The 22,553-nt window shown below is 66.9% G+C and overlaps 3 protein-coding genes and 1 long non-coding RNA gene across 5 annotated transcripts in view; 3 read left to right on the top strand and 1 right to left on the bottom strand.

The window, feature by feature from the left end:
- The window catches only part of LTBP4 (latent transforming growth factor beta binding protein 4), a 41,324-nt gene extending 39,445 nt beyond the window's left edge, over nucleotides 1–1,879 (top strand). Inside the window, 3 exon segments of the mRNA XM_077840739.1 lie at nucleotides 245–691; nucleotides 1,009–1,149; nucleotides 1,709–1,879. Of these exon segments, the coding sequence (XP_077696865.1) occupies nucleotides 245–691; nucleotides 1,009–1,149; nucleotides 1,709–1,863 (743 nt within the window). The 3' untranslated portion in view covers nucleotides 1,864–1,879.
- A 1,602-nt stretch (nucleotides 1,880–3,481) lies between these two features.
- Nucleotides 3,482–9,911, top strand: LOC144279248 (HHIP-like protein 1). Its single transcript, XM_077840738.1, has 10 exons — nucleotides 3,482–3,748; nucleotides 4,734–5,380; nucleotides 5,638–5,781; nucleotides 6,109–6,437; nucleotides 7,066–7,192; nucleotides 7,612–7,757; nucleotides 8,214–8,295; nucleotides 8,460–8,542; nucleotides 8,857–9,190; nucleotides 9,461–9,911. Exons 1-10 carry the CDS (start codon nucleotides 3,482–3,484, stop codon nucleotides 9,909–9,911), a joined length of 2,610 nt encoding a protein of 869 aa, XP_077696864.1.
- A 1,154-nt stretch (nucleotides 9,912–11,065) lies between these two features.
- KCNK6 (potassium two pore domain channel subfamily K member 6) lies at nucleotides 11,066–18,271 on the bottom strand. Of its 2 annotated transcripts, none has more exons than XM_077840664.1 (3): nucleotides 17,665–18,271; nucleotides 13,101–13,496; nucleotides 11,066–11,885 (listed from the first exon to the last, which is right to left on the bottom strand). In XM_077840664.1, the coding sequence occupies exons 1-3, from the start codon at nucleotides 17,972–17,974 to the stop codon at nucleotides 11,350–11,352; spliced, it is 1,242 nt and encodes a 413-aa protein (XP_077696790.1). In that variant the 5' UTR covers nucleotides 17,975–18,271; the 3' UTR covers nucleotides 11,066–11,349. The 2 variants fall into 2 exon arrangements, with proteins under 2 accessions (XP_077696790.1, XP_077696791.1); XM_077840665.1 differs by having other exon boundaries at nucleotides 11,555–11,929.
- On the top strand, nucleotides 17,806–22,350 carry LOC144279185 (uncharacterized). The gene is made up of 3 exons (XR_013348656.1): nucleotides 17,806–17,923; nucleotides 21,101–21,182; nucleotides 22,085–22,350. It is a non-coding gene; the product is annotated as an uncharacterized LOC144279185 (long non-coding RNA).
- The last annotated feature ends 203 nt before the right edge of the window (nucleotides 22,351–22,553 follow it).

The raw sequence follows: 22,553 nt of genomic DNA, 5'->3' as shown, positions 1-22,553 counted from the left end.
AGATGGGGGCCCTGCAGTGAGGTGAGGGGTCAGGGGCCCTGGGGGGAAGCCGGGGGCCCTGCAGTGAGGTGGGGGGTCGGGGTCCCTGGGGGGAAGCTGGGGGCCCTGCAGTGAGGTGGGGGGTCGGGGGCCCTGTGGTGGAAGCCGGGGGCCCTGCAGTGAGGTGGGGGGCCGGGGGCCCTGCACCCTGCAGTGGGGTCCCCTGGGGTCCCGCGCCCCCCAGCAAAGGTCTTTTCCCCCCCAGATGACTTCGAGGCTCTGTGCAACGTCCTGCGCCCCCCGAGCTACGGCCCGGCCCGGCCTGGCCTGGGGCTGCCCTACGAATACGGCCCCGAGTTCGTCCCCGGCTACGGGCTGCCCTACGGCCCCGAGCTGTTTGCCAGCTCCGCGGCGCGGGGCCCCCAGCCTGGCCTGCGCCCCGACTATGACCCCTACGCCCTGGGGGGCTACGCCGGTCGCCGTGACTCGCTCTACAGCTCCCCCACCTACGAGGCCGGCGACTTCGAGGACGTGGCCTACGTGGACGCCCGCCCGGAGGAGCCGCCCGCCCCCTACCGGCGGCCTGACGCCCCCCGCACCTACCGGCCCCGTAGCCCCCCGGACCCTGAGCCCGGCCCGGCCTGGAACTACCCCCCCAACCCTGCCAGCCCCTTCCCCGAGCAGCCGGGCCAGGCCAGCGAGACCCACGCCAGTGAGTGACGGGGGGTTTGGGGAGGAGTGCCGGTCAGGGCGGGGCTGGGGGTGTGTGGGGAGGAGCACCGGGTATGGGGGTGCTGAGCAGAGGGGTGCCTGGTATGGCAGGGCTGAGGGAGGGGTGCCGGGCGTGGGGGGGCTGGAGGAGGGGTGCCTGGTGTGGGGTGGCTGGGGGAGGGTGCCGGGCGTGGGGGGCTGCTCCAGATCAGGCCGTCACAGCCCCCCGAGAGGGCCCCCTTGGAGCAGGGGCTGGGGGCGGGTTAGCAGGGCCCGGCAGGGGTGGGGGGCTGGCGCTGATGCCCTGCTGTCCCCCAGAGCGGTTCGAGGGGCTGCAGGCCGAGGAGTGCGGGGTCCTGAACGGCTGTGAGAACGGACGCTGCGTCCGCGTCCCCGACGGCTTCACCTGCCACTGCCATCCCGGCTTCCGGCTGGACACCGCCCACATGGCCTGCCTGGGTGAGCCTGCCCCACGGCCTGCCCCACGGCCGGCCCCTCCACCACGCACATGGCCTGCCTGGGTGAGCCTGCCCCACGGCCGCCCCCTCCACCACGCACATGGCCTGCCTGGGTGAGCCTGCCCCACGGCCGGCCCCTCCACCACGCACATGGCCTGCCTGGGTGAGCCTGCCCCACGGCCGGCCCCTCCACCACGCACATGGCCTGCCTGGGTGAGCCTGCCCCACGGCCGGCCCCTCCACTGCCCACATGGCCTGCCTGGGTGAGAGCCTGCCCCACGGCCAGCCCCCCACAGCCCTGACCCCGTGCCCAGCCCCATGGCCATCCCCTCCCCTACTGTCCCATGGCCTGCCTGAGTGAGCCTGCCCCACAGCCACCCTGCCGGGGTGAGCCCCTGCCCCATGGCCAGCTCCCCCGACCCGGATTCCCTGACCATCCCGCATAGCCCACCCCCTGCCCCTGCGAAGCTACCCCAATGTGGCCTGGGTGTGAACGCCCCAGGGACCCCCCCGCGCCCAGCCCCCCGGCACCCCTCACCCTCTCCCTCTCCTCCCCACAGATATTGACGAATGCGCCGAGGCCGAAGGCCCCCCCGCGCTTTGCCTCAACGGGGGCTGCCTGAACACGGACGGCTCCTACCGCTGCCTCTGCCCCCGCGGCTACGTCCTCACCCCACCCCCCCACTCCTGCATCCCCGCCCGGCCCCAGGCCTGAGGGGCAGCTGGAGAGCCCATGCCGGGGGGCGGGGGCAGGGAGGTATTTATTGTGTGGCTCTAGGGCTGCCCGCCCCCTGGGAACAGGGGGGCATGGGCCCCCCGGGGGGGGTGAGTCCCCAGGGATTGGGGCCAAGGGATTCCCCCCCGGGGCGTGAACCCCGGGCCCTTCTGTGCTGAGCCCAGCCTGCCCCTGGGGCTCAGGGAGCGACTCCAGCCGGCAGCACTAGGAGGCTGTTACCCTGTTGTCCTCTCCAGCTGGCTGACCCTGTCGTGGGGGGGGGTGGGGGAGTCACTGTCCATCCCCGGGGGCCGCATGACGCTTCTCTCCAGTCAGTGGGCCCCCCAGCCCCCTCGCCTAGACCCCCACAGCCCTCTGAGGTGATTTGCCCAGCGGCCCACCCAGCCGGGACCCCCGAGGCTCCGGGTGGGGTGACAGGTGTGGGGCTCCCCCCAGAGCAGGATGGGGAGATGGGGGGGCCCCCAGGGACAGAGGGGGTCACAGGAGGCAGGCGGCTACTGGAGGGCGCCTTGGCCAAGCGTTCCCCAGGGGGTGGGGTACCCTGGGCCTGTGTGTTGCGGGGCTGGCGTCCAAGTTACTCCTCTTCCCTCCCCTGGGAGAACCAGCCTCACCCTCCCGCATAGCCCTGGGGGCCCCAGCCTGGTGGGAGGGTCTGGGGGGCTCGGGACCCACTGATGAGGGACGGGGTTCTCCGTGCACTCGGCCCTGGGAATGGGGCATCTGCCGGCGGCTGGTGGGAAGCGAAGAGTTAACAGCACGTGGCTCCAGGGCACCCCCACCCCGCTCAGGCCAGCAGCACCCTGGCCCCCCCTCAGCCCCGGGGGGTTGCTATAGCTCCCGGCCCCTGGGTCTCGTCTCCCCCCCTTGTTACAGGAATAAAGGTTTTCTATAAAAGGAACGCAGCGTCTGTGCAGTGTTGGGGGAGGCGGGGGGGCGGGCGGGGTCATCTCCCCCCATCACAGCCCTTGGCCTCCACCCCCACCCCCCAACCCTTCTTCTGGGGCCGTGGGGCTGGCACCCGGCCCACATGCACGTCCCAGGGTAACGAAGCCTCCCACCCCTGGAGGCCACAGGCGTCATCCCCACGTCACAGCAGGGAAACTGAGGCCCAGGGGAGAGATTTGCCAAAGGACAGTGACTCAGTAGCAGAAAAGAACCCAGGAGTTCTGGCTCCCAGCCCCTGACCCCACTGCCCTCCCAGAGCCAGGGATAGAACCCAGGAGTCCTGTTCCCAACCCCCACTCTAACCCCACTCCCCTCCCAGAGCAGGGATAGAACCCAGGAGTCCTGGCTCCCAGCCCCGCCCCCCATTAACCCCAGCACCCCACTCCCTCCAAGCAGGGATTGCTCTCGACGCTCTGTGGAGCCCCCAGCACCCCTCTCCCCAGGCCCAGCCAGCCCCAACGTGCAGCGGGCAGGGGCGCGCGGGGTTAATGCTCCCCCCTCCCGCGCCTCCCGCCAGGCTCACCCTGCTATTACAGCTGCCCCGTCAGCGGGGCGGGGGGACGTGGCCCAGGCCTGGCCCCGGCTCCCCTGCACACGTGTTCCCAGCCGGCGCGGGCAGAGCCGCCCTGAGCCCCCCACGCAGGGCACTGCCATGGGGCCCGGGGCCACAGCACTGGGGGCCCTGCTGCTGCTGCTGGGCCAGGACCCTTGGGTCCTCCCCCACCCCCAGTGCCTGGACTACAAGCCGCCCTTCCAGCCCCCCCAGCCCCTGGCCTTCTGCCCCGAGTACTCGGCCTTCGGCTGCTGCGACGGCCAGCGGGACGCCCAGCTAAGCGCCAGGTTCCAGGTGCTGGGCACCTTCCTGGCCCCTGCCGGCCTGCGGAGCTGCGGGCCCTTCCTGCGTGACCTGCTGTGCCAGGTGAGTGGGGACCACAGGCCAGGCTGCCCGGCTGGGGGGGGCACAGGCCAGGCTGCCCGGCTGGGGGGGGGGCACAGGCCAGGCAGCCCGGCTGGGGGGGGCCACAGGCCAGGCTGCCCGGCTGGGGGGGGGGCACAGGCCAGGCAGCCCGGCTGGGGGGCACAGGCTGTTGCAGGGGTGCTCTGGGGCTGGTGGCATAGCAGGACAGTGGGATGGGGGGGGTCAAGGGAACTCAGCCCCTCTCCTGTTTCACCCCCACATACAGGCATGGAGGAACCCTGGGGGCCCCGTTCTCTTGCCCCCCATTAGCCTGGGCAGCCCTGTCGGCACTGACTGCATGGGGGGGCCAGAGGGGCACTGGGGGAGTCCCCAAGCTCCCAGCCTGGGGGCCCAGGTTCCCCAGATGTGCCTCGCCCAGCTGCCCTGGGCTCCTGGTGAGGGGGGGCACGTACAGCTCCAGGCACCAGGCCGCATCAGGCTCCTGCCCCACGTGCCCGGAGAGGGAGCCGGGGGGACCCCAGCAGCTCCGTGGGGCACGTGCCCAGCTGGGTGCCCTTGGCACCCCCTCCCCGTGGCTCCAGACGGCTCCGGGCAGTGGCCCAGCCCTCACCACATCCTGTCTAGGCTGGGACATGGGTGACCTCACCCGGCAGCTCCAGCTGGAGGCTACACATTGCGGGGGGACGGGGAGGGTCTTACATGGGCCCATTCCCAGCCTGTCCCCAACCCCCCACCCCCTGGAGTTCTGGTCTCGGCAGGCCCGGCATGAACACAACCCTGGAGTCCTGAACCCCCGGCCCCGTCCCTTCCCAAAGCTGACCTTAGGCAGGGGGTAACACGGCCCTGCAACCCAGGGGGCTAGGAGCCGGACTCCTGGGTTCTATCCCTGGTTCTGGGAGGGGACTGGGCTCTGGTGGCTTAGGGCAGGGGAGGCTGGGAGCCCGGACTCCTGGGTTCCAGCTAACCCCCTTCCCCTGCCCCGCAGGAGTGCTCGCCCTACGCTGCCCACTTGTACGATGCGGAGGACATGAGCTCCCCGGTGCGGACGCTGCCCGGCCTGTGCCCCGCGTACTGCGCGGCCTTCTGGCTCCGGTGCCGCTCTGTGCTGAGCCTCCTCACCGAGGACCCTGCCAGCCTGGCGCTGGAGAGCGACCACGCCCGCTTCTGCGGCGCCCTGGAGCTGGGCGACCCCAGCTACTGCTACCCGGCGGTGGTGGGCAGCGCGGCGCTGAGCCAGGGGCTGGGCCAGGTGCAGGAGGGTGCCCACGGCTGCCTGCAGCTCTGCCTGCGGGAGGTGGCCAACGGGCTGCGGAACCCCGTGGCCATGGTGCACGCCGGGGACGGCTCCCACCGCTTCTTCGTGGCCGAGCAGCGGGGCTGCGTCTGGGTCTTCCAGGCCAACGGCTCGCGGGCCGTGCGCCCCTTCCTGGACCTGCGGGCGGCCGTGCTCACCTCACCCTGGGCGGGCGACGAGCGGGGCTTCCTGAGCCTGGCCTTCCACCCCCGCTTCCATGCCACCCGCACCTTCTACGTCTACTACTCCGCCCGCGCCGGGCCCCACGAGACCATCCGCGTCTCCCAGTTCCGCGTCTCGCCCCACGACCCCAACGCCGCCGACCCCCGCTCCGAGAGGTGAGTGGCCCCCGCCTGGGCACTCCTGGGGTAGAACCCAGGCGTCCGGGCCCCCAGCCCCTACTCCCTTCTCGGAGCCAGGGGTTGAACCCAGGTGTCCGGGCTCCCAGCCCACCCCCGCACTTTCACCCACTAGCCCTGGTCCCCTCCACTTCTGAGCCAGCCCCCCTGTCACGTAGCTCCTGCCTCCCCGCTCCATCTGCCCCACTGGTTTGGGGTGCCCCCCCCTCACTTCACCCGGCTCCTCTCACCTGCAGGATCCTCCTGGAGGTGCTGGAGCCTGCGTCGAACCACAACGGGGGGCAGCTGCTGTTTGGGGCCGACGAGCTGCTCTACATCTTCACAGGGGACGGGGGGCGAGCGGGGGACCCCTTTGGCGCCTTCGGCAACGCCCAGAACAAGTGAGAGCCGGGGCGGCGTTGGGGGCCCCTGGGGCCAGCATGGGGCGTTGGGGGGCCCTGGGACCAGCATGGGGTGTTGGGGGGCCCCAGGGGGCGGCATGGGGTGTTGGGGGAGATGCCCCCTTGCACGAAATTGGGGCGGGCAGGGCCTTGATATGTGAGAATTTGGCTCCCTTCTGCCACCTGGTGGCCAAAGCGCAGACCGGCTGGCACCGTGTGGGGCAGGCAGCGCCCCCAAAACCCTGATTTCCCCCCGCACCCCAGGGCCCTGAACCCCCCGGCCCAGCCCCTGCCGTGTCTGTTCCCGGCTCCCTGCCTCCCTCCCAGGTCGTCCCTGCTGGGCAAGGTGCTGCGGATCGACGTGGAGCCCGGGGCCGGGGGCCCCCCGTACCGCATCCCGCCCGACAACCCCTTCGTGGGGCAGCCCGGGGCCCGGCCCGAGGTCTACGCCTACGGGGTGCGGAACATGTGGCGTTGCTCCGTGGACAGGGGCGACCCCGTGAGCGGCGCCGGGCGCGGGCGCATCCTCTGCGGGGACGTGGGGCAGAACAAGTACGAGGAGGTGGACCTCATCGCGCCGGCTGCCAACTATGGCTGGCGGGCGAAGGAAGGGTTTGCCTGCTACGACCCGGTGCTGTGTGCCAATGCCTCGCTCGGTACGGCCGCCTCGCGCCGGGGGGCGCCGGGGCCCCACGGGCCTGTCCTCTCCGGGGGGCGGGGAGTGGGGCACGGGGCCTGTCCCTTCTGGGGGCGCCATGGCCCAACATGCCTGTCCCCTCTGGGGAGTGGGGCACGGGGCCTGTCCCCTCTGGGGAGTGGGGCACGGGGCCTGTCTCCCTCCGGGGGCGCCATGGCCCAACATGCCTGTCCCCTCTAGGGAGTGGGGCACGGGGCCTGTCCCCTCTGGAGGCGCCATGGTCCAACAGGCCTGTCCCCTCCGGGGTGGTGGGGAGTGGGGCATGGGGCCTGTCCCCTCCGGGGGCGCCATGGCCCAACATGCCTGTCCTCTCCGGGGAGTGGGGCACGGGGCCTGTCCCCTCTGGAGGCGCCATGGTCCAACAGGCCTGTCCCCTCCAGGGGGTGGGGAGTGGGGCACGGGGCCTGTCCCCTCCGGGGGGTGGGGAGTGGGGCACGGGGCCTGTCCCCTCCGGGGGGGCACTGTCTCCACCCAGGTCAGGGGACCGCGGTGCCAGCACCTTGGGGGCGGGAGAGGGAGGCTGCGTCCAGCCGGGGGGTTGCTGCCCCCGATCCCCAGCTGAGCTGCGCTCGTGCCGTGTCTTGCAGACGACGTCCCCCCCATATTCGCCTATTCGCACCAGCTGGGGCGCTCGGTGACGGGGGGCTACGTGTACCGTGGCTGCCACAGCCCCAACCTGCGGGGCCGCTACATCTTTGGGGACTTCATGAGCGGGTAGGTTGGGCCCCTGGGGCCGGCGAGCTCAGCCGGGCTCAGGGAGAACAGCCTGCTACTGCTGCAGGCTCGTGGGAGCGCTCCGGTAGCACACTGTGGGGTGAAGGGGGGGTTCACACCCTGCTGGTGACCCATGGGGGGCTGTGCGGGCACATGGCCATGGCAACAGGACTAGCCATGGCCCAGAGGGACTATGGGGCTGCCCTCTAGCTGCGCTCAGGGCATCTCCCTGTCCAGATGCCCCCCCGCCCCGGGAAGACTCTGCCTTGGGGGGGATGTGTGGGGTGGGGAATGTGGCCGGGGGAGCAATACAATGTCTCCCTGGCTCCTATGGAAGGGAGTGGGTACAGCCCCCCCATGGCACCGGTGGGTGGGGTGGGGCACAGCCCACCCCATCCCCACGGCTCCGTCTCCCCCAGACGCCTGATGTCGCTGCGGGAGGAGGCTGGCTCCGGGGGCTGGCACTACAAGGAGCTGTGCGCCGGCCAGGGCCAGACCTGCGCCTTCCCCGGCCTCCTCAACCACTACGTGCCCCACATCATCTCCTTCGCCGAGGACGAGGCCGGTGAGCGGGTTGGGGGGCCCAGGCAGGCCTGGCCCAGGACGCGCCGGGGCCCAGGACCCAGGCAGCCTAGAGCCATGGCTCCACCAGGACGCCTGGGTTCTCATCCCAGTGCTGGGAGGGGTCTGGGGTCCAGTGAGGAGAGTGGGGGTGGGGGGCTGGGAGCCAGGACTCCTGGGTTCTCATCCCAGCGCTGAGTCTGGAGTCCAGGGGTGAGAGTGGATGGGGTGCTGCTGGGAGCCAGGACACCTGGGTTCTCATCCCAGTGCTGGGAGGGGTCTGGGGTCCAGGTGGGAGAGTGGAAGGGTGCTTCTGGGAGCCAGGACGCCTGGGTTCTATTCTCGTTGCTGCCTCTCGCTTGTGGCCTTGGGCAGGTCCCACCCTCCTGTGCCTCAGTTTACCCAGTTGCGCCTGATGGGAGCACTTGGTGGCCAGTCACTAACCCCGCTGTCCCCGCAGGTGAGCTGTATTTCCTCTCCACGGCCATCCCTAGTGCAGCAGTGCCAGCCGGGATCTTGTACCAGATTGTGGACCCCTCCAGGTACCCACTGTTCCACCCCTTTGCCCGCTGGCCCTGGCAGCTTTATGGGCAAGGAGTTGCCCCGTCTCGGTCCGACGCAGCTTGGCTGGCTCCCAGGGTGTGGGGTGGGGGCTGTGCATGGGCCCTGGCCCCTGTGCCCCCATAACAGGCATCTCTCCCCACAGGCGGGCGTCCCCTGGACAGTGCAGGATCAGCCCTGTGCCCGTCCCCGTCCAAGGGAAGCTGGTCCACTTCCGCCCATCACAGAGTGAGTGTGTGGGGCAGGGGGACACTGGGGGCCGTAGGTCACCACTGCAGCTGGCTGAGGGCTCTGGAGAGCTGCTGGGACATTGGGGTGTGGCAGGGGGGCAGCGGGGTGCTGGGAGTGGAGTGGGGACCATGGGTTAGCACAGGTGGGGTGGGGGAGCTAGGACTCCTGGGTTCTATTGGCGCCGACTCACTGCGAGGGGCAGTTCTGCCCGTGTGTTCTTCTCTATATGGGGGATAAACGTGTCGGGGGTGAGGCAATCCGGGGGGCAGAGCTGTATCCCAAACAAGCCCCCCTCCCCTTTCCTGTTTCAGAATTCATCACACCGGCCCCGCTGCCCACAGGGACCACCCCACCACTTGGCACCGGCTCAGAACCGACAGGCACAGCTGGACCCCCCATGGTGCCTGTCACCCGCCCCCCAGGCCTCAGCCCCCCCTACCCAGGCCCAGAGCCCCCTGCAGTGCCCTCGGCCCTGCCCAGCCCAGCTGTAGCTGCCAGGCCCCCAGCGCACCCGGACTCTGGGGTGCTGCAGGTATTTCCCACACCCCGGCCAGGGCCGAGCCTGCCCCCCACCACCCCCAACTGGTACCAGCAGCTGCTGGAGCGCCTGGGGGCCAACAGCAGCCCACGGAGCCGCGCCTACTGGCCCCCCCGCACAAGGCCACCCCCTCCAACCCACAACCCCCCCCTTTCCTCTAGCCCCCACCTCCACCCCAGCACAAGGCCACCCCACCCAGCCCACAACCTCCCCCTTTCCCCCAGCACCCACCTCCAGCCCAGCATGGGGCCGCCCCCCACAACCCACCCAGCATCCAGCCCCCACTGGCCCCCCAGCACAGGGTCACCCTCTCCAGTCCCCAACCCCCAGCTGCCCCCCACAACTTTGCCATCCCCTGCCACCCCTCAACCCCCCAGGCAGGAGGCTGGGCACCACCCCAGGAAGATGGGGCCCCGGAGGCGGCTGGGTGCAAAGGGCCCCGCCCGGCAGCTGCCCCCTGGCACAGTGCGGCTGGTGCACAGGGGCGCAGGGCCCGGGCGGGGCCGGCTGGAGATCCTGGTGGGGGGCCAGTGGGGCACAGTCTGCGACGATTTCTTCGACGGGCGGGCGGCCACTGTGGTGTGCCGGCAGCTGGGCTACGGGCAGGTGCGGAGGGTGGCCCGCCGGGCGGAGTTCGGGCAAGGGGCCGCGCTGCCCATCCTGCTGGACGACGTGCGGTGCCAGGGCTCAGAGCGCAGCCTGCTGGAGTGCCGGAGCGCCCCCCCCGGGCAGCACAACTGTGCCCACAGCGAGGACGTGGGGGTGGTGTGCGGGCACCGGGAGGGCCAGGGGCTGCCCAGGGGGAGCCGAGGGGGCCAAGCCCTGTAACTTCTGCCTCCTTCTTGTGCTCTGGTGGGGGGAGGGGGGAGACACGGAGAGCCAGGGTTGGGGGCTGGGCTGGGCCCTGCCACCCCCATCCAGCCCAGCCCCCTACTCCCCCCACAGCTTCAGGGACTTGGGAGCCACATGGCCCAGAGGCCCCCAGGAGCAGCTGCTCAGGGTTCCCGTTTTCCTTTTACAGCGGGGGGTTTAAGAATGGGGTGGCTTCTCCCCCCACTGCTGGGCCGGGAGGTGTCGGTTCTGGCGGGGGGGGCGGGGAGTCAGGACTCCTGGGTTCTATTGTTGGCTCTACCCCTGCCTTGAGCGCCGGGCCAGGGCGGGGTGAGGGGACAGAGGGCACAATACCACGCCACCGGCTCCTTCCAGCAATGGTTTATTCAGACTCCTGGTCCCCATCTTTCCCCGGGACCATTTGCCCTCCCAGCCACCAGGAACAGCTGGCACACACAGGCCTGGGGGCGGGGGGGGGGGATTCCCAGGGGCGAGTGCTTGAGCCAGGGACACAGGGGTGTTTGCTCCACGTCTCCCCCCGCCCTAGGCTGATTCCCGGGCTGGCAGAGGGCGCTGCCCTGCGACACCCCAGCGGGGCTGAGGGGCAGCTCTTGGCGGCATGGGAGGGGCCATCACCCCCCATGGGCAGTGCCCGTCTTGCCACGCTCCATCCTGCACCTGGCGCCACAGAGGGGCAGCAGCTTCCGGCCGCGGGCCCTGGCAGATGCCTGCAGTGGGGGGCAGGCACATGCGGCAGCCCCAGACCCCTCCCTGAGCAGCGCCAGGCAAGACCCCGTGACGGTTCAACCCGGCTCATTAAAGGGTTTGCATGAAAGGGATCCTGGCAGAGCCCAGCAGCAGTGCGGGCGGGGGGGGTCCTCTCCCCTCCCCCCCTGCAGGGGGACCCCCACCCCTGCTCCTCCTGGGCAGCACGGCCTGGGGCTATGGCCTGTGCTGGGCAGAGCCACGGGCAGGAGGGGCAGGCAGCTCCGCCAGCTGGGAAGGGTACAGAGTGGCTGCCACCGCATCATAGCTGGGTCCCCCCATGCCCAGGGGGTGGGACACGGGGTCCCCAACCCAGCACACCTCCCCGCCCCCTCTGGCTCCTGCCAAAGCACCACAAAGCCTCCCCCCTCCCCTCCCCTCCCCTCCCCTCCCCAAAGGCGGCACCTCGCTGGTCCTACCGGGGTCCCCGCTCCTGGGGCTGGGGTCTCTGGCACAGCTGCACAGACAGCTGGGCCCCCCAGGGAAAGGGGCTTTTCCCTCCCTTGCGGGTGCCCCATGACATGCTGCCCCTTGCAGGGGGGCTCCGAGCTGGTGGGGGTGGAGGGGTAGAGTTTTGGGGGGCAGGAGGGGCATTGCCCCCAAGCCTCAGGCATGCATGGAATCACCCCCCCACATATAAAACTCAAACTAGGCCTGGCCAGGCCCCAGCTCAGCCCCACACACAACCTGTCACCTTCACCCCCTTGGTCAGCCAGAGCCCGCGGCGCCGGGGGGGCTGGCCCAGGCTGGGCCCCCACAGCCGGCTCCATGGCCCAGGGTCCCCAGCATGGCGGGGGTGAGTCTGGGAAACAGGGCAGGTCCCGGCCACCTGCCCCGCGATAAAACCTGGCGAACGGCCCCTGAAAACGGGGGCGCGCTTATTAAAACCCTGCGCGAGCTCCCCCCGCAACGTGCGGACAGGAGCCGCGTCAGCCGCCGGCACGGTCCCCGCGGGGAGCTGCCCCGGGAACGCAGCCCCCTCTGCAGCCCCCTCCGCGGGCAGGGCTGACGCTATCGGCTGATGGAGGCGTAGTTGGCTCGGCTGCCCGTGTTGAGCTGGGCGCTGGCAGGTGGCGGCTTCTCGCCCTGGGCCGGCTCCTCCGGCGGCCCCTCGGGCTGCAGGATGGGCTCCTGGTCGCCGCGGCGAGCGGCCGGCAGCAGGAAGAGGTCGGTGAGGCCGTGCAGGTCGGCCGCCTTGTGGAAGGTCTGTAGAACCAGCAGCACGGCCATCAGCCCCAGCAGCAGGTACACTGGGCGAGAGCGAGGGGGCGTCAGCCACCGCGGGGACCTGGGGGTCAGCCCCTGGAGCTATAGCGGCATTGCGCCCCAGCTGTGCCTGGCAAACGCCACCCGGCAGGGCCAGGCCCCACCCCACAGCAAGTAGGGAATAGAACCCAGGCATCCTGGCTCCCAGCCCCCCTGCTCTAACCACTAGTCCCCACTCCCCTCCCACAGCCAGGGAGAGAACCCAGGAGTCCTGGCTCCCAGCCGCCCTGCTCTAACCACTAGTCCCCACTCCCCTCCCAGAGCCGGGGAGAGAACCCAGGAGTCCTGGCTCCCAGCCGCCTTGCTCTAACCCACCAAACAGCAGTGTACCCTAGGTAATGTTCAGGATGTAGCCGTCCCCACGGGGCACCAGCCCAGCTGGCTTGAAATGACTCTAATAGACACACCGATGCTGCACCCAAGTCTCCCCAGACTGTGGCCAGTGGGGCTACTGGGGCCCCCTCTGCCCCCCCCCAGGTACCTGCCCCCTAGACACCTGTGACAAAGTGAGGGAGGCGGGGTTTCCCGTAACGGTTTGCATGAGCACTGCGTGCTTCAGTTTCCTCTGTGTCTGACACAATGACCTCAGTGGTGGGACAAGGGGGTGTGATTTTTGCAGGGACCCAGGGTGGCAGGTGTCTGGCAGGACTCAGGAGCCAGGTGGCTGCCGCGAGAGGTGGGGGGCAGTGACTTGTTTGCCCAGGAGGAGGAGGGGCAGCAGGTGTGTCAGGGGCTGGGCTGGGCTGGGCTGGTCAGTCTCCTGGTTGGGACGGGCCGGTGGGGGGAGTGGTGGAAAGCCCATGGCCTTTGCTGTAACTTCCTGCTTCCTGTGAGCTCTGTCCTACCCTGTGTTCCCGGTGACTAATAAACCTGTTTTCCACGCTGGCTGAGTCACGGCTGACTGGGGAGTGGGGGGCAGGGCCCTTTGCGGGCGTGTGAGGCTCCCCCAGGCGTCCCTCCAGGGGACCAGGGGGCTGAATGCTTCCAGGTCGGACCCGGGAGGTGCCGGAGCCGAGCAGGCTCCTTGCCCTGGTGCCGGCGCCCCGAGGGGAGACGCACCAGGAGGAGGGCCCTGTCTGACCTTGCTCGGAGCGCACCCATGAGACACCCCCCCAACGGAGCTGCCCCCCCAGGCCCCCCCCGCCCGCTGCTCACCAGTGACCGAGACCTTGTAGAACGCCCGCAGCTTCTGGCCGGGCTGCTCGCCCGGCACGTAGTCGCCCAGGCCGACGGTGCACAGCGAGATGAAGCAGAAGTAGAAGGCGTCCAGGTAGCTCCAGGTCTCCTCCAGGGCGCTGAAGATGGCGGCCGGCAGCAGAAAGAAGGCGGCCAGCACGGCCAGCAGCAGCAGCAGGAAGTGGGCCCGGGCCAGCGCCCGGGGGCTGTAGCCCGACCGCAGCTGCAGGTACTCGAGGGGCCGGTGGACGAAGAGCCGGGCCAGGCGCTGCACCGTGGCCGTCAGCACCAGCATGGTGAAGGGCACCCCCAGCAGGGCATAGAAGATGCAGAAGGCCTTGCCGGAGTCCGAGAGCGGTGTGGTGTAGCCGTAGCCTGGATGCAGGGCACAGAGGAGATGATGTTACCCCCACGTGTGTGTCGGGGTCTCCCCCATGGGAAACTGAGGCACGGACAGGCAAAGGCATCCCACAGGGGTCAGTGTCAGAGCTGGGGATAGAACCCAGGAGTCCTGGCTCCCACCCCCCACCCCCACTCTAACCACTAGATCCCACTCCCCTCCCAGAGCTGGGGAGAGAACCCAGGAGTCCTGCGTCCCAGCCCAGCCTTGCCCTGTGCAGCCCCTGGCTCCGTCCGTCCGGCAGGTCCCAGGCTTCATCCCCGCCCTAGCCCATGCGCCTGGGCTCTGCGTGAGGCCGGCTCCGGGAACAGCTCCGGCGCGGGGAGCTGGGTAATGAGATTTTACGCCCCGGTGAGTTCTAAGCCGGGCAATCAGGCGGCTGCAGGGGGCAGTGAAAGGCTCCATTGTGGGGGGCAGCACCGCACCCGCCGCTAATCCAGAGGCAAAGCCAGGGCCCTGCGGGGGGCTGCAGGCTGCACATGACCCCAAGCGGTGGAGGGTCTCGCCCAGGCCCAGTGACTGTTTTATGGTCGCACCCAGAGGCCCCAATCCGGGATCTACTGATGCCCAAGCACAGTGACACAGGCTGGCTGACATACCAGGGTAACAGCCTACTACTGCAGCCAGCCAGTGGCGCTTCGGGGCTCCAATCGCACCGCGAAGGCACTGGGTGACGGGGCAGCTGCTGCCCCAAAGTTCCACTACCAGGGTGACAGCCACAGGGCTCCCCAGCATGGCAGGGCTGGCCCCGCGTCCCCCCTGCCATGGCTGCATCCCCAGGCCTTTCCTACCCCTACCCCAGGATCCAGACAAGCTGAGTGCCCGGCCCCTTAGCCCATCCGCACTATGGGGCAGCTGCACCAGGGGCTGGGGCCGAATACCAGGAAGCCCGTGAGGTGGGGGTGAATCCCATGGGGGAGCCGGGTCACTGGGGACAGCCCTGCTCCCCCTCCCCCCCCAACAGAGCTGATGCCCAAGCTCAGAGCCGGCCTGTCAGGGCCTTGCCCACCCACCCCGGGGAGGCAACCCAGCCCACTCCCCTCCCAGCTGCCAGGGAGCTGTTTACTCTGAGTGTTGACCCAAGGCAGGCACGGGTCAGAGTTCGCTCTGCATCAACCGGAGCCTCCTGTGAGCCCTGCCCAGGGATCCCCCCGCGCTAGCCAGCTGCCTCCGGACCCAGAGGTCCCGCAGGGAGTGCCCTGCGGGCCAGGACGGCTCAATCTATCCTTGGGCCGTGGTGGGGCAGAGGGGCTGATGTCCTGACACACACGGAGCCAGGCAGGTCTCAGCTTCAGCACCAGCCCATGGAGACAGACCAACACGGCCGGACAGACGGGCATGTCTAACCCCCCCGTCCCCCGCAGCGGGATGCACCACAGGACCTGTCCCGCTCAGGAAGGTGCCCCGTGGTACCCAGGGACAGACAGGGACAGCCCAGCTGTGGGGACACACAGCTGCGTCAGGCCCCCCGAAGGCACCGAGCTGCCGGACCGGGCAGCACCCAGACCCAGGGGATTGTGTGGCAAAGCCCCTGGGCACTGAGCCCCATGGGCTGTGCCCCCCCCATGGCGTCACAGGGGCCAGGCGCTGGTAACGCACACGCCCTTGGCCTGGCAGGCAGCAGGACTCCCTGGCTCGGTGCCAGGCCCGGGCAGGGCCAGAATGCCCGAGCCTTGGGGAGAGGCACCAGCTCATGTCCGGGTTAACCCCCTCCCTGCCAGGGCTTGGCTCACAACCCCCAGTACAGGGGCGGGGAAAGAGCCAGCGTCTGGGCAGCTCTCCAGAGCCCCATGCCGCCAGCCCTGTCTGTCAGGAGTGCTCGGCACTGTCAGGAGCGTAGCAGTGCTCAGCCGGGCTGGGACCCGCTTTCCTTTCCTGGCCAGCCAGCCAGCAGCTGGCTCAGCGTTTCTAACAGCGCATGGGGCCAGCCACGACTTCCCCCCGGAGAGCCAGCAGGGCGGCCCGGACCCACGAGTCCCGTGAGCCAGAGGCAGCTGTCACCCCTTTGGGCTAAACATCTGAAGGACTAACTGAGCTGTATGGGCTCATCAGGGAGCCAGGACTCCTGGGTTCCATCCCCAGAACTGGCAGGGGAGTGGGCTAGTGGTTTCAGTGAGGGGGCAGGGGCTGGGAGCCAGGACTCCTGGGTTCCATCCCCAGCGCTGGCAGGGGAGGGGGCCTAGTGGTTAGAGCAGCAGCTCTCTAGGGCAGAGACTCCCAGCTCCCAGATGAGGGGAGGGGGCCAGGCTGGGGAGCAGGGATTCTGGCTGGATCCTGGCTGGACCCAGCTGTAATCGGCACCAACGTGCCCACCCCAGGACCTGCCAACCTGAGAGACCTGCTCATTTAGGGCTGGATCCAAAGCCTGTCGGAAGCCAGGGAGGGCAGGAGGGTTCCACTGGGCTGGGGGTCCGGCCACATGGACCAGTCTGAGCACCGGGGGCTGCTGGCCCTGGTGTAGGCCAGGCCAGGAATCTCTGAAGCTAAGGCCCCACAGGGGATCCAAGGCCCAGCAGCCAGCCCCCTCCCCCCTCAGGAGCACCTTTGTGCTCTAGGATTTCCGCAAGGGCCTGGGGGGGGGGGGGGGGGGAAGGAGAGGGGAAAGAGAGAGGGAGAGAGAGAGAGAGGAACTAGGCCAGGATGGAGGGGGAGGGTTGGCGCTCCGGCTGCTAACTCTGCGCTTTCACTTTCCTTGTCATCTGGGGCCCAGGTGTCGGATTGGGGGTGGGGGTGCAACCAGTTCTTCCAAAGCAGCGTTCAGAAGCCCCCCCGGGGAGCATTTCACACCCCTCCCAGGGCAGGAGCGGAATCTCGCTGAGGCTCCTGGCCGGAGGAACAAGGCCAGTCCCAGAGTCCTAGCATGGGGGAAGTCCCTGGCATGGCCACTCCGTCACCATCACCCAGGGCCCAGAGCCAGCACCCAAAGAAGCCGGCCCAGTGAGCCCAGCCGACACCAGCCCAGAGACCTTCTCCAGTCAGTTTTGCTTCTGACAGCTGGCAGGGGCCCAGCAGGCCCTGCCCAGACCTGATCTCTGCTCCGGCAGGTGCAAAGGAGGAGTCCCGGCCAGCGCTGCCTGGGTGTTGGGACACTGCCACCCTGGCAGCACGCAGCATCCCGTGAGCCCAGTCACCAGGCCCAGCGCCTCGTTCACACCCCATGTCACTCCAAGGCCCAGCAGACACTTCGGAGAAAGGGCCTCAGAGTTACAGCTGCACCCGCCTTGCCTAAGGGAGCTCGGCCCAGGGACATCCCAGGCCCCCAGCAACACCCCATGGACCCACCACAGACCTTCCAGGTCCCCTCCCCACACAGAGCAGGAAGAGGGGCACACGCCCCATGGCCAAACGCCCTGCTAAGAGGCTTTTCCAAACCCGATCCCACTCTAGGCCCTGCAGAGAGCCCCGTGGGTCAGGGCCTGGTGGGGCAGATCCGAGCCACTGTGCGGTGGTGGGGAGGGGCAATGTTTGGTTTGTGTGTTGAGCTGGAGGCTGTGTTAGCTGGGGGAGGGGGAGGAGAGGGCGGCTGTGTTAGCCGGGGGAGGGGGGACTCTGATAACCGGGGCGGGGGAGGGGAAAGGGGCGTTCAGGCACTTTCCCTCACACACTTAACAAACTTTCTGAAAGTTTCTCCAGCTGGCTCTGGGCAGGGCCCGGCCCGAGGGGGGCGGGCATCATCCATCGGGAACAGCCCCCGCTTGCCCGAGCAGAGAGTGACATTTGCGTGTGTCCCCCCCCCCCCCCCCCCCCCCACACACACCCCAGTCCCCCGGCGCTGCTGGATTTGTAAACTCCCAACCAAGCACGAGATTCGCCCTGGGTGCTTTAACGCGCTTGGGAACAGGGCGCGTGTGTACTGGGGCGGGTTTAAAATCACTGGGGGGCTCTAGGGACACGGCCCTGGGACCCCCTGGGGGATGGGTGCAATGGTCTGGAAGCCGGTGGGGATACCCCATTCCTGGGGGCCCCGGGGGAGCGCAGGGCGCCTGGGGTGGTACCGAGAGACTCACGCGCTGTTTGGGGGCGGCTGCCCCGGAGGGGGAAGCTGGGGAGGGCGGCGCGCAGCGGAGGGGGGCGCTCCGGCTGGGCAGGGGGGCGCTCCGGCTGGCGAGGGGGCGCGCAGGGGCGGCGGGAGCGGGCGCTTACCCACGGTGGTGACCAGCGTGCTGGAGAAGAAGAAGGCGGAGGCGAAGTCCCAGCTGGAGGCGCCGGCCGAGCCGTTCCGCAGCACCGACACCCCGTAGCGGTTGGCGCTCAGCACCCGCTCCAGGAAGCGCTCCAGCGCGCTCTCGTTCAGGCAGGGACTGGCCCGCAGGAAGGCGGCCTTGAGCGAGCGCAGCTCGGCCCGCAGCCGGCTCTCGTAGGGGCGCTCGATGGCGGAGACGAGCAGCGCGCCCAGCAGCAGGTAGCCCGCGTAGCCCAGCAGGCAGAGCCCCAGCACGGCGCAGCGGTTCATGGCGCGGCCGGAGCCCCGTGCGCCCTGGGCGCGGGCAGGGAGAGCGCAGCCCGGAGCGCCCCGCGGGCAGGGGAGACCCGGGGCCCCCGGAGGAGGAGGACGGTGGGGAGGGGAGACCCGGGGCCCCCCGGGCAGAGCCCTCGGTGCGCCCCAGGGAACGGGGGGGCCCGGAGCCCCTCGGCCGCTGCTCGCCCCCGGCTACGTGTCCTTCCAGCGGAGCTTCCTGCTGCTGCCGCCGCCGGCTCCCCGGAGCGAGCCCCGAACCCAGAGACCCGCCGGGCCGGTCCCCGAGCGGCCGCGCAGCGACCCCTGCCTGCCGCCCGGCGGCCTCTTAGGCTGGGGACAAGCCCCGCCCAGCGGGGCGGGCTGGGACTCGGGGCCCCGCCTGGTCTCGGGGGGACCCCAGGGGATTCCCCGGAGCGGAGGCGGATTCCAGGGCCAGGCAGGAGCCTGGTCCCTGCCGGGGGAGGGAGGAAGGGGCCACATGCACCGACCTCCCCCCGTGCCCCTCCCCGCTCATCCTTGGCTGCTCTCCGGCTCCTTTCCGATAGGGATCTCAAAGCACTTCACAGACAAGGGACCAAGCCTCCCATCCCTCCGGGGAAACAGGTCACTGCTGTTCCTATTCCACAACTGGGGAAACTGAGGCAGGGGGTTGGTCCAAGGACAGAGCCAGCAGCAGAGCTGGGAATAGAACTCAGGAGTCCTGGCTCTGAGCACCAGGCCCTGCTCTCCTCCAAGGGAGAAAAGCCTGAAACTTTCTGAAAGCCACTCTGGAGTCTGGCCAGTGGGAGGGGACGTGTAATCAAGTGACATGGGTTTTAACACAGATGGGTGCATGGACTCCCCCTCACTCCCCCCCCCCAGCCAGTGCAGTGAGCCTGGAACAAGGGCATCTCTGTCTCGCAAGACTTGTTCTCTTGTGCACAGTAAATAGCATATGGGTGACATTAACACACACACACTGTAACTCAGCACCCTGTCTCTGCCCTGGGGGGCTCTCACACCAATCAGGTCTCACGTCTTTGCAGGCAGGATCAGCAGCTCAGGGGTCACCTGCTGGGTGACAGTAGTACCCCAGTGGCTAGGTCACTCCAAAAAGTAATTTTCCCTGGGTTGTTACTCACCCCTTGTTGTCAACTGTTGGGAATGGGCGACGTCCAGCTTGATGGAATCGGCCTCGTTAGCGCTGACCCCCCACGTGGCCAGGCAACTCCCATCTTTTCATGTACTGCATACGTACACGTATGTATACGGCTTCCTGTCTTATTCACTCCATGCATCTGATGAAGTGGGTTCTAGCCCACGAAAGCTTAGGCCCAAATCAATGTGTTCGTCTCTAAGGTGCCACGAGGCCTCCTCGTTGTTTCTAGTGGTTCCCTCTGACTCACCACCCCCCATCTGTTCCCTGATCTGTGCAGTCTGGGTTAGGCACCAGGGTAACTTGGGAGTGGAGCAGCCAAGGTCAGTGAAATTGCACTGGGGTAAAACTGGTGCAGATGGGAGGAGATTCAGCCCTGGGTGTTCTCCGGATCTTCTGAGGGAGCTTTGTCCCTGTGTAACCCCCTTCCCCCTCTTCATCCTCTCAGACTGCTGAGCAACTGTGGGAAGGGGGGTGCTAAGCAGGGACCCTGCCCCTTGCTCAGCAGCGTGGAGTGAACCATGCCCAGCTGATAACAGCGTTCCTGCTTCAGAGCTTGTTCTGAGGTCACCAGCCAGGCCAGGCCAGGCCAGCACAGCACAAACTGCAAAGCGAACCCAGCCCAGGATGGGGACAGGGATTTGGTGGGTCAGGAGGTCAGAGCCTGAATGCGCCAGGAAGCTGCTTTGGGCATAAGGGGCACTCCTGGAAGAGGAGCGGGCAAAGGGAGCTGCCAGGAGGGAAGGCCCAGCAGGGTAGAGGAACTGGCAGGGGGTGCAGGAGAGAGGGCGAGGTGCCTGTGTATCCCAGCAACGCCATGGGGCACGTCCTCTTTCCCCTGTTCCCAGTAACGCTGAGGCTGCTGTCTCCCACCTACTGGTTGAATTTTTCAAAACATCCTAAGGAACCTAGCGCCCCATTCCCAACCCCCAGGCAGCTTAGAAAATCCCAGTCCAAAGTCACCATCTGAACAAAACACAGAGGAACCAGCTCGACCCTGGGGGAAGGAGGGACAAGGGATAGGGGAGCAGGTGAGAGCCCTTGTCCCTCTGCCATCGGCTCCTTACACTGCAGATGTGACTCTGGAAATTGCTCCGTCTGGGCCAGAGCCACCTACCAGGAAAGTCCAGTTTGGGCAGCTTTTGCAAGGAACTATCCCAGCCCTTGGCAGCCCCCTGCAATTTGTCCTGGGGGCCCCCAGGGGTGTCATGACCCTGGAGAGGGGGGGCCCTGACTGAGCCTTACAGGAACTCATGTATTAGAGGGGTAGCTGTGTTAGTCTGGATCTGTAAAAGTGGCAAAGAGTCCTGTGGCACCTTGTAGACTAACAGACGTATTGGAGCATGAGCTTTCGTGGCGAATACCCACTTCGTGGGATCCATGTCGTGGAACTTTCCAGAGGCAGGTATAAATATGCAAGCAAGAATCAGGCTAGGGATAACGAGAATCAATCAGGGAGGATGAGGCCCTCTTCTAGCAGTTGAGGTGTGAACACTGAGGGAGGAGAAACTGCTTTTGTCCTTGGCGAGCCATTCACAGTCTTTGTTTAATCCTGAGCTGATGGGGTCAAATTTGCAAATGAACTGAAGCTCTGCAGTTTCTCTTTGAAGTCTGGTCCTGAAGTTTTTGCTGCAGGATGGTTTCAGAGTAACAGCCGTGTTAGTCTGTATTCCCAAAAAGAAAAGGAGTACTTGTGGCACCTTAGAGACTAACCAATTTATCTGAGCATAAGCTTTCGTGAGCTACAGCTCACTTCATCGGATATCGGATGCATCCGATGAAGTGAGCTGTAGCTCACGAAAGCTTATGCTCAAATAAATTGGTTAGTCTCTAAGGTGCCACAAGTACTCCTTTTCTTTTTGCTGCAGGATGGCGACCTTTACATCTGCAATTGTGTGTCCAGGGAGGTTGCAGTGGTCTCCTACAGGTTTTTGTATATTGCCATTCCTAATATCTGATTTGTGTCCATTTATCCTTTTACGTAGGGACTGTCCAGTTTGGCGGATGTACATGGCAGAGGGGCATTGCTGGCACGTGATGGTGTAGATCACCTTGGTGGAAGTGCAGGTGAATGAACCGGTGACGGTGTGGCTGATCTGGTTAGGTCCTGTGATGGTGTCGCTGGTGTAGATATGTGGGCAGAGTTGGCATCGAGGTTTGTTGCATGGATTGGTTCCTGAGCTCCAGGACCTCATGTGACCTGATTCCAGACTGGAGGGTGGCGCCCGGTTAAAGTCTAGGAGGCCTTTCTCAGAGGTGCAGCCCCCACCCCTCGCCTTGCATTACACATTCAAGGTCCTAGTGGGCAGACAGGGACTGGGCGACCACTGGGCTCAATGGGCACTGTCTCTGGCTCAGACCAAGCTGGGGTGTGGAACGGCATAGCACACAGGTTCATGGCCCTCAGCGCATGGCCCGGTTTATAGCAGGCGCTTGCCACAGCTGCAGCGCTGGGTTGCGTGATATTAAAAAACAAGGGGGAGCACGAACTGCATCAAACACCCAGTTTAGCTGAGGCCTGGTCTACACTGGAAATTAGATGGACCCAGCTACGCCCCTCAGGGGTGTGAGTGTCACACAGGTAAAGCCACCTGCCACCCCCACCCTTGGAGACAGCGCCCAGGGGAAGGGAGAATAGTCCTGTCAACCTAGCTACACCCCCCCGGGGGGGGGGTGGAGCACCTACAGCATGGGGAGAACCTCTCCTGTGGGCATGGGTAGTGTCTTCACTGCTCTAAGTGTAGACCCGGCAATGGGCTTTAGCACATGTTCACCTGGGCCAAGGTATTAAAATCACGGCACAGGAGGAGCCGTCATAAGCCCATACTCTGTGCACGGGCTGGTTTATCTATGGTGCCATGCCTGTCCCATTAGTGTGCTCTCTGAGGCCCTGCTGGGCTTTCCCCGGGTGAAAGCATTCCCACTGCAAGGTCCTGGGCTTTGACCTGACTGAGCATATCTCCTTTCAGAAGCTGCTTCCTGGGAAACAATGTCAAGATAAAGAGCTGAAGCAGCATCAAACACAGCACGTCCCCCATCATTCAATTCCTGAGCAGCCAGGCTGCCTCTTTGAAATGCAGATAGACTGGATAGTTGTGTGGATAGTTGTGAACAGAGGAGAGATGGCCTGCAAAGCTTGGCAATTAACCTCAGAAATGGGCATTAAACGACCTGTGTTTTCCGGGCGGGACGGGCTACTCAGCACTAAATGTTAATCTGGATTTGATAAATTCAAGTTAAGTGGTGTTCATACCAACATGGGTGATGGAAACTCAGGTAAACGTGGAGTTTTCAGTTTGTGACTCACTATTTTAAGTTTCCTCTTTTCAACTAAAAAGAGGAAGCTGTAATGCCCCTAAAACCCCTCACAGCAAAGCCCCTTGTGGGCTGAAGTTGGGGGGAACTTCCCTGTGGGTGCAGGTTGCAGAATGGTCCACT

This window comes from Eretmochelys imbricata, chromosome 23 (assembly GCF_965152235.1).
Source record: "Eretmochelys imbricata isolate rEreImb1 chromosome 23, rEreImb1.hap1, whole genome shotgun sequence".
Classification (NCBI taxonomy): domain Eukaryota; kingdom Metazoa; phylum Chordata; order Testudines; family Cheloniidae; genus Eretmochelys; species Eretmochelys imbricata.
Note: the sequence above shows the minus strand (reverse complement) of the source record. Positions and strands in the feature narration are given on the sequence as shown.

Bases quoted from the DNA above. Each gene is read 5' to 3' on its own strand.
- KCNK6 (XM_077840664.1), bottom strand. From the start codon at position 17,974: ATGAACCGCTGCGCCGTGCTGGGGCTCTGCCTGCTGGGCTACGCGGGC. The intron at 13,497-17,664 runs GTAAGCGCCCGC...CCCTGCATCCAG, and splicing joins CACGCTGGTCACCACCGTGG to GCTACGGCTACACCACACCG. The intron at 11,886-13,100 runs GTGAGCAGCGGG...CTGGTTCTACAG, and splicing joins CTACAAGGTCTCGGTCACTG to ACCTTCCACAAGGCGGCCGA.
- LOC144279248 (XM_077840738.1), top strand. From the start codon at position 3,482: ATGGGGCCCGGGGCCACAGCACTGGGGGCCCTGCTGCTGCTGCTGGGC. The intron at 3,749-4,733 runs GTGAGTGGGGAC...CCTGCCCCGCAG, and splicing joins TGCGTGACCTGCTGTGCCAG to GAGTGCTCGCCCTACGCTGC. The intron at 8,543-8,856 runs GTGAGTGTGTGG...TTCCTGTTTCAG, and splicing joins CCACTTCCGCCCATCACAGA to AATTCATCACACCGGCCCCG.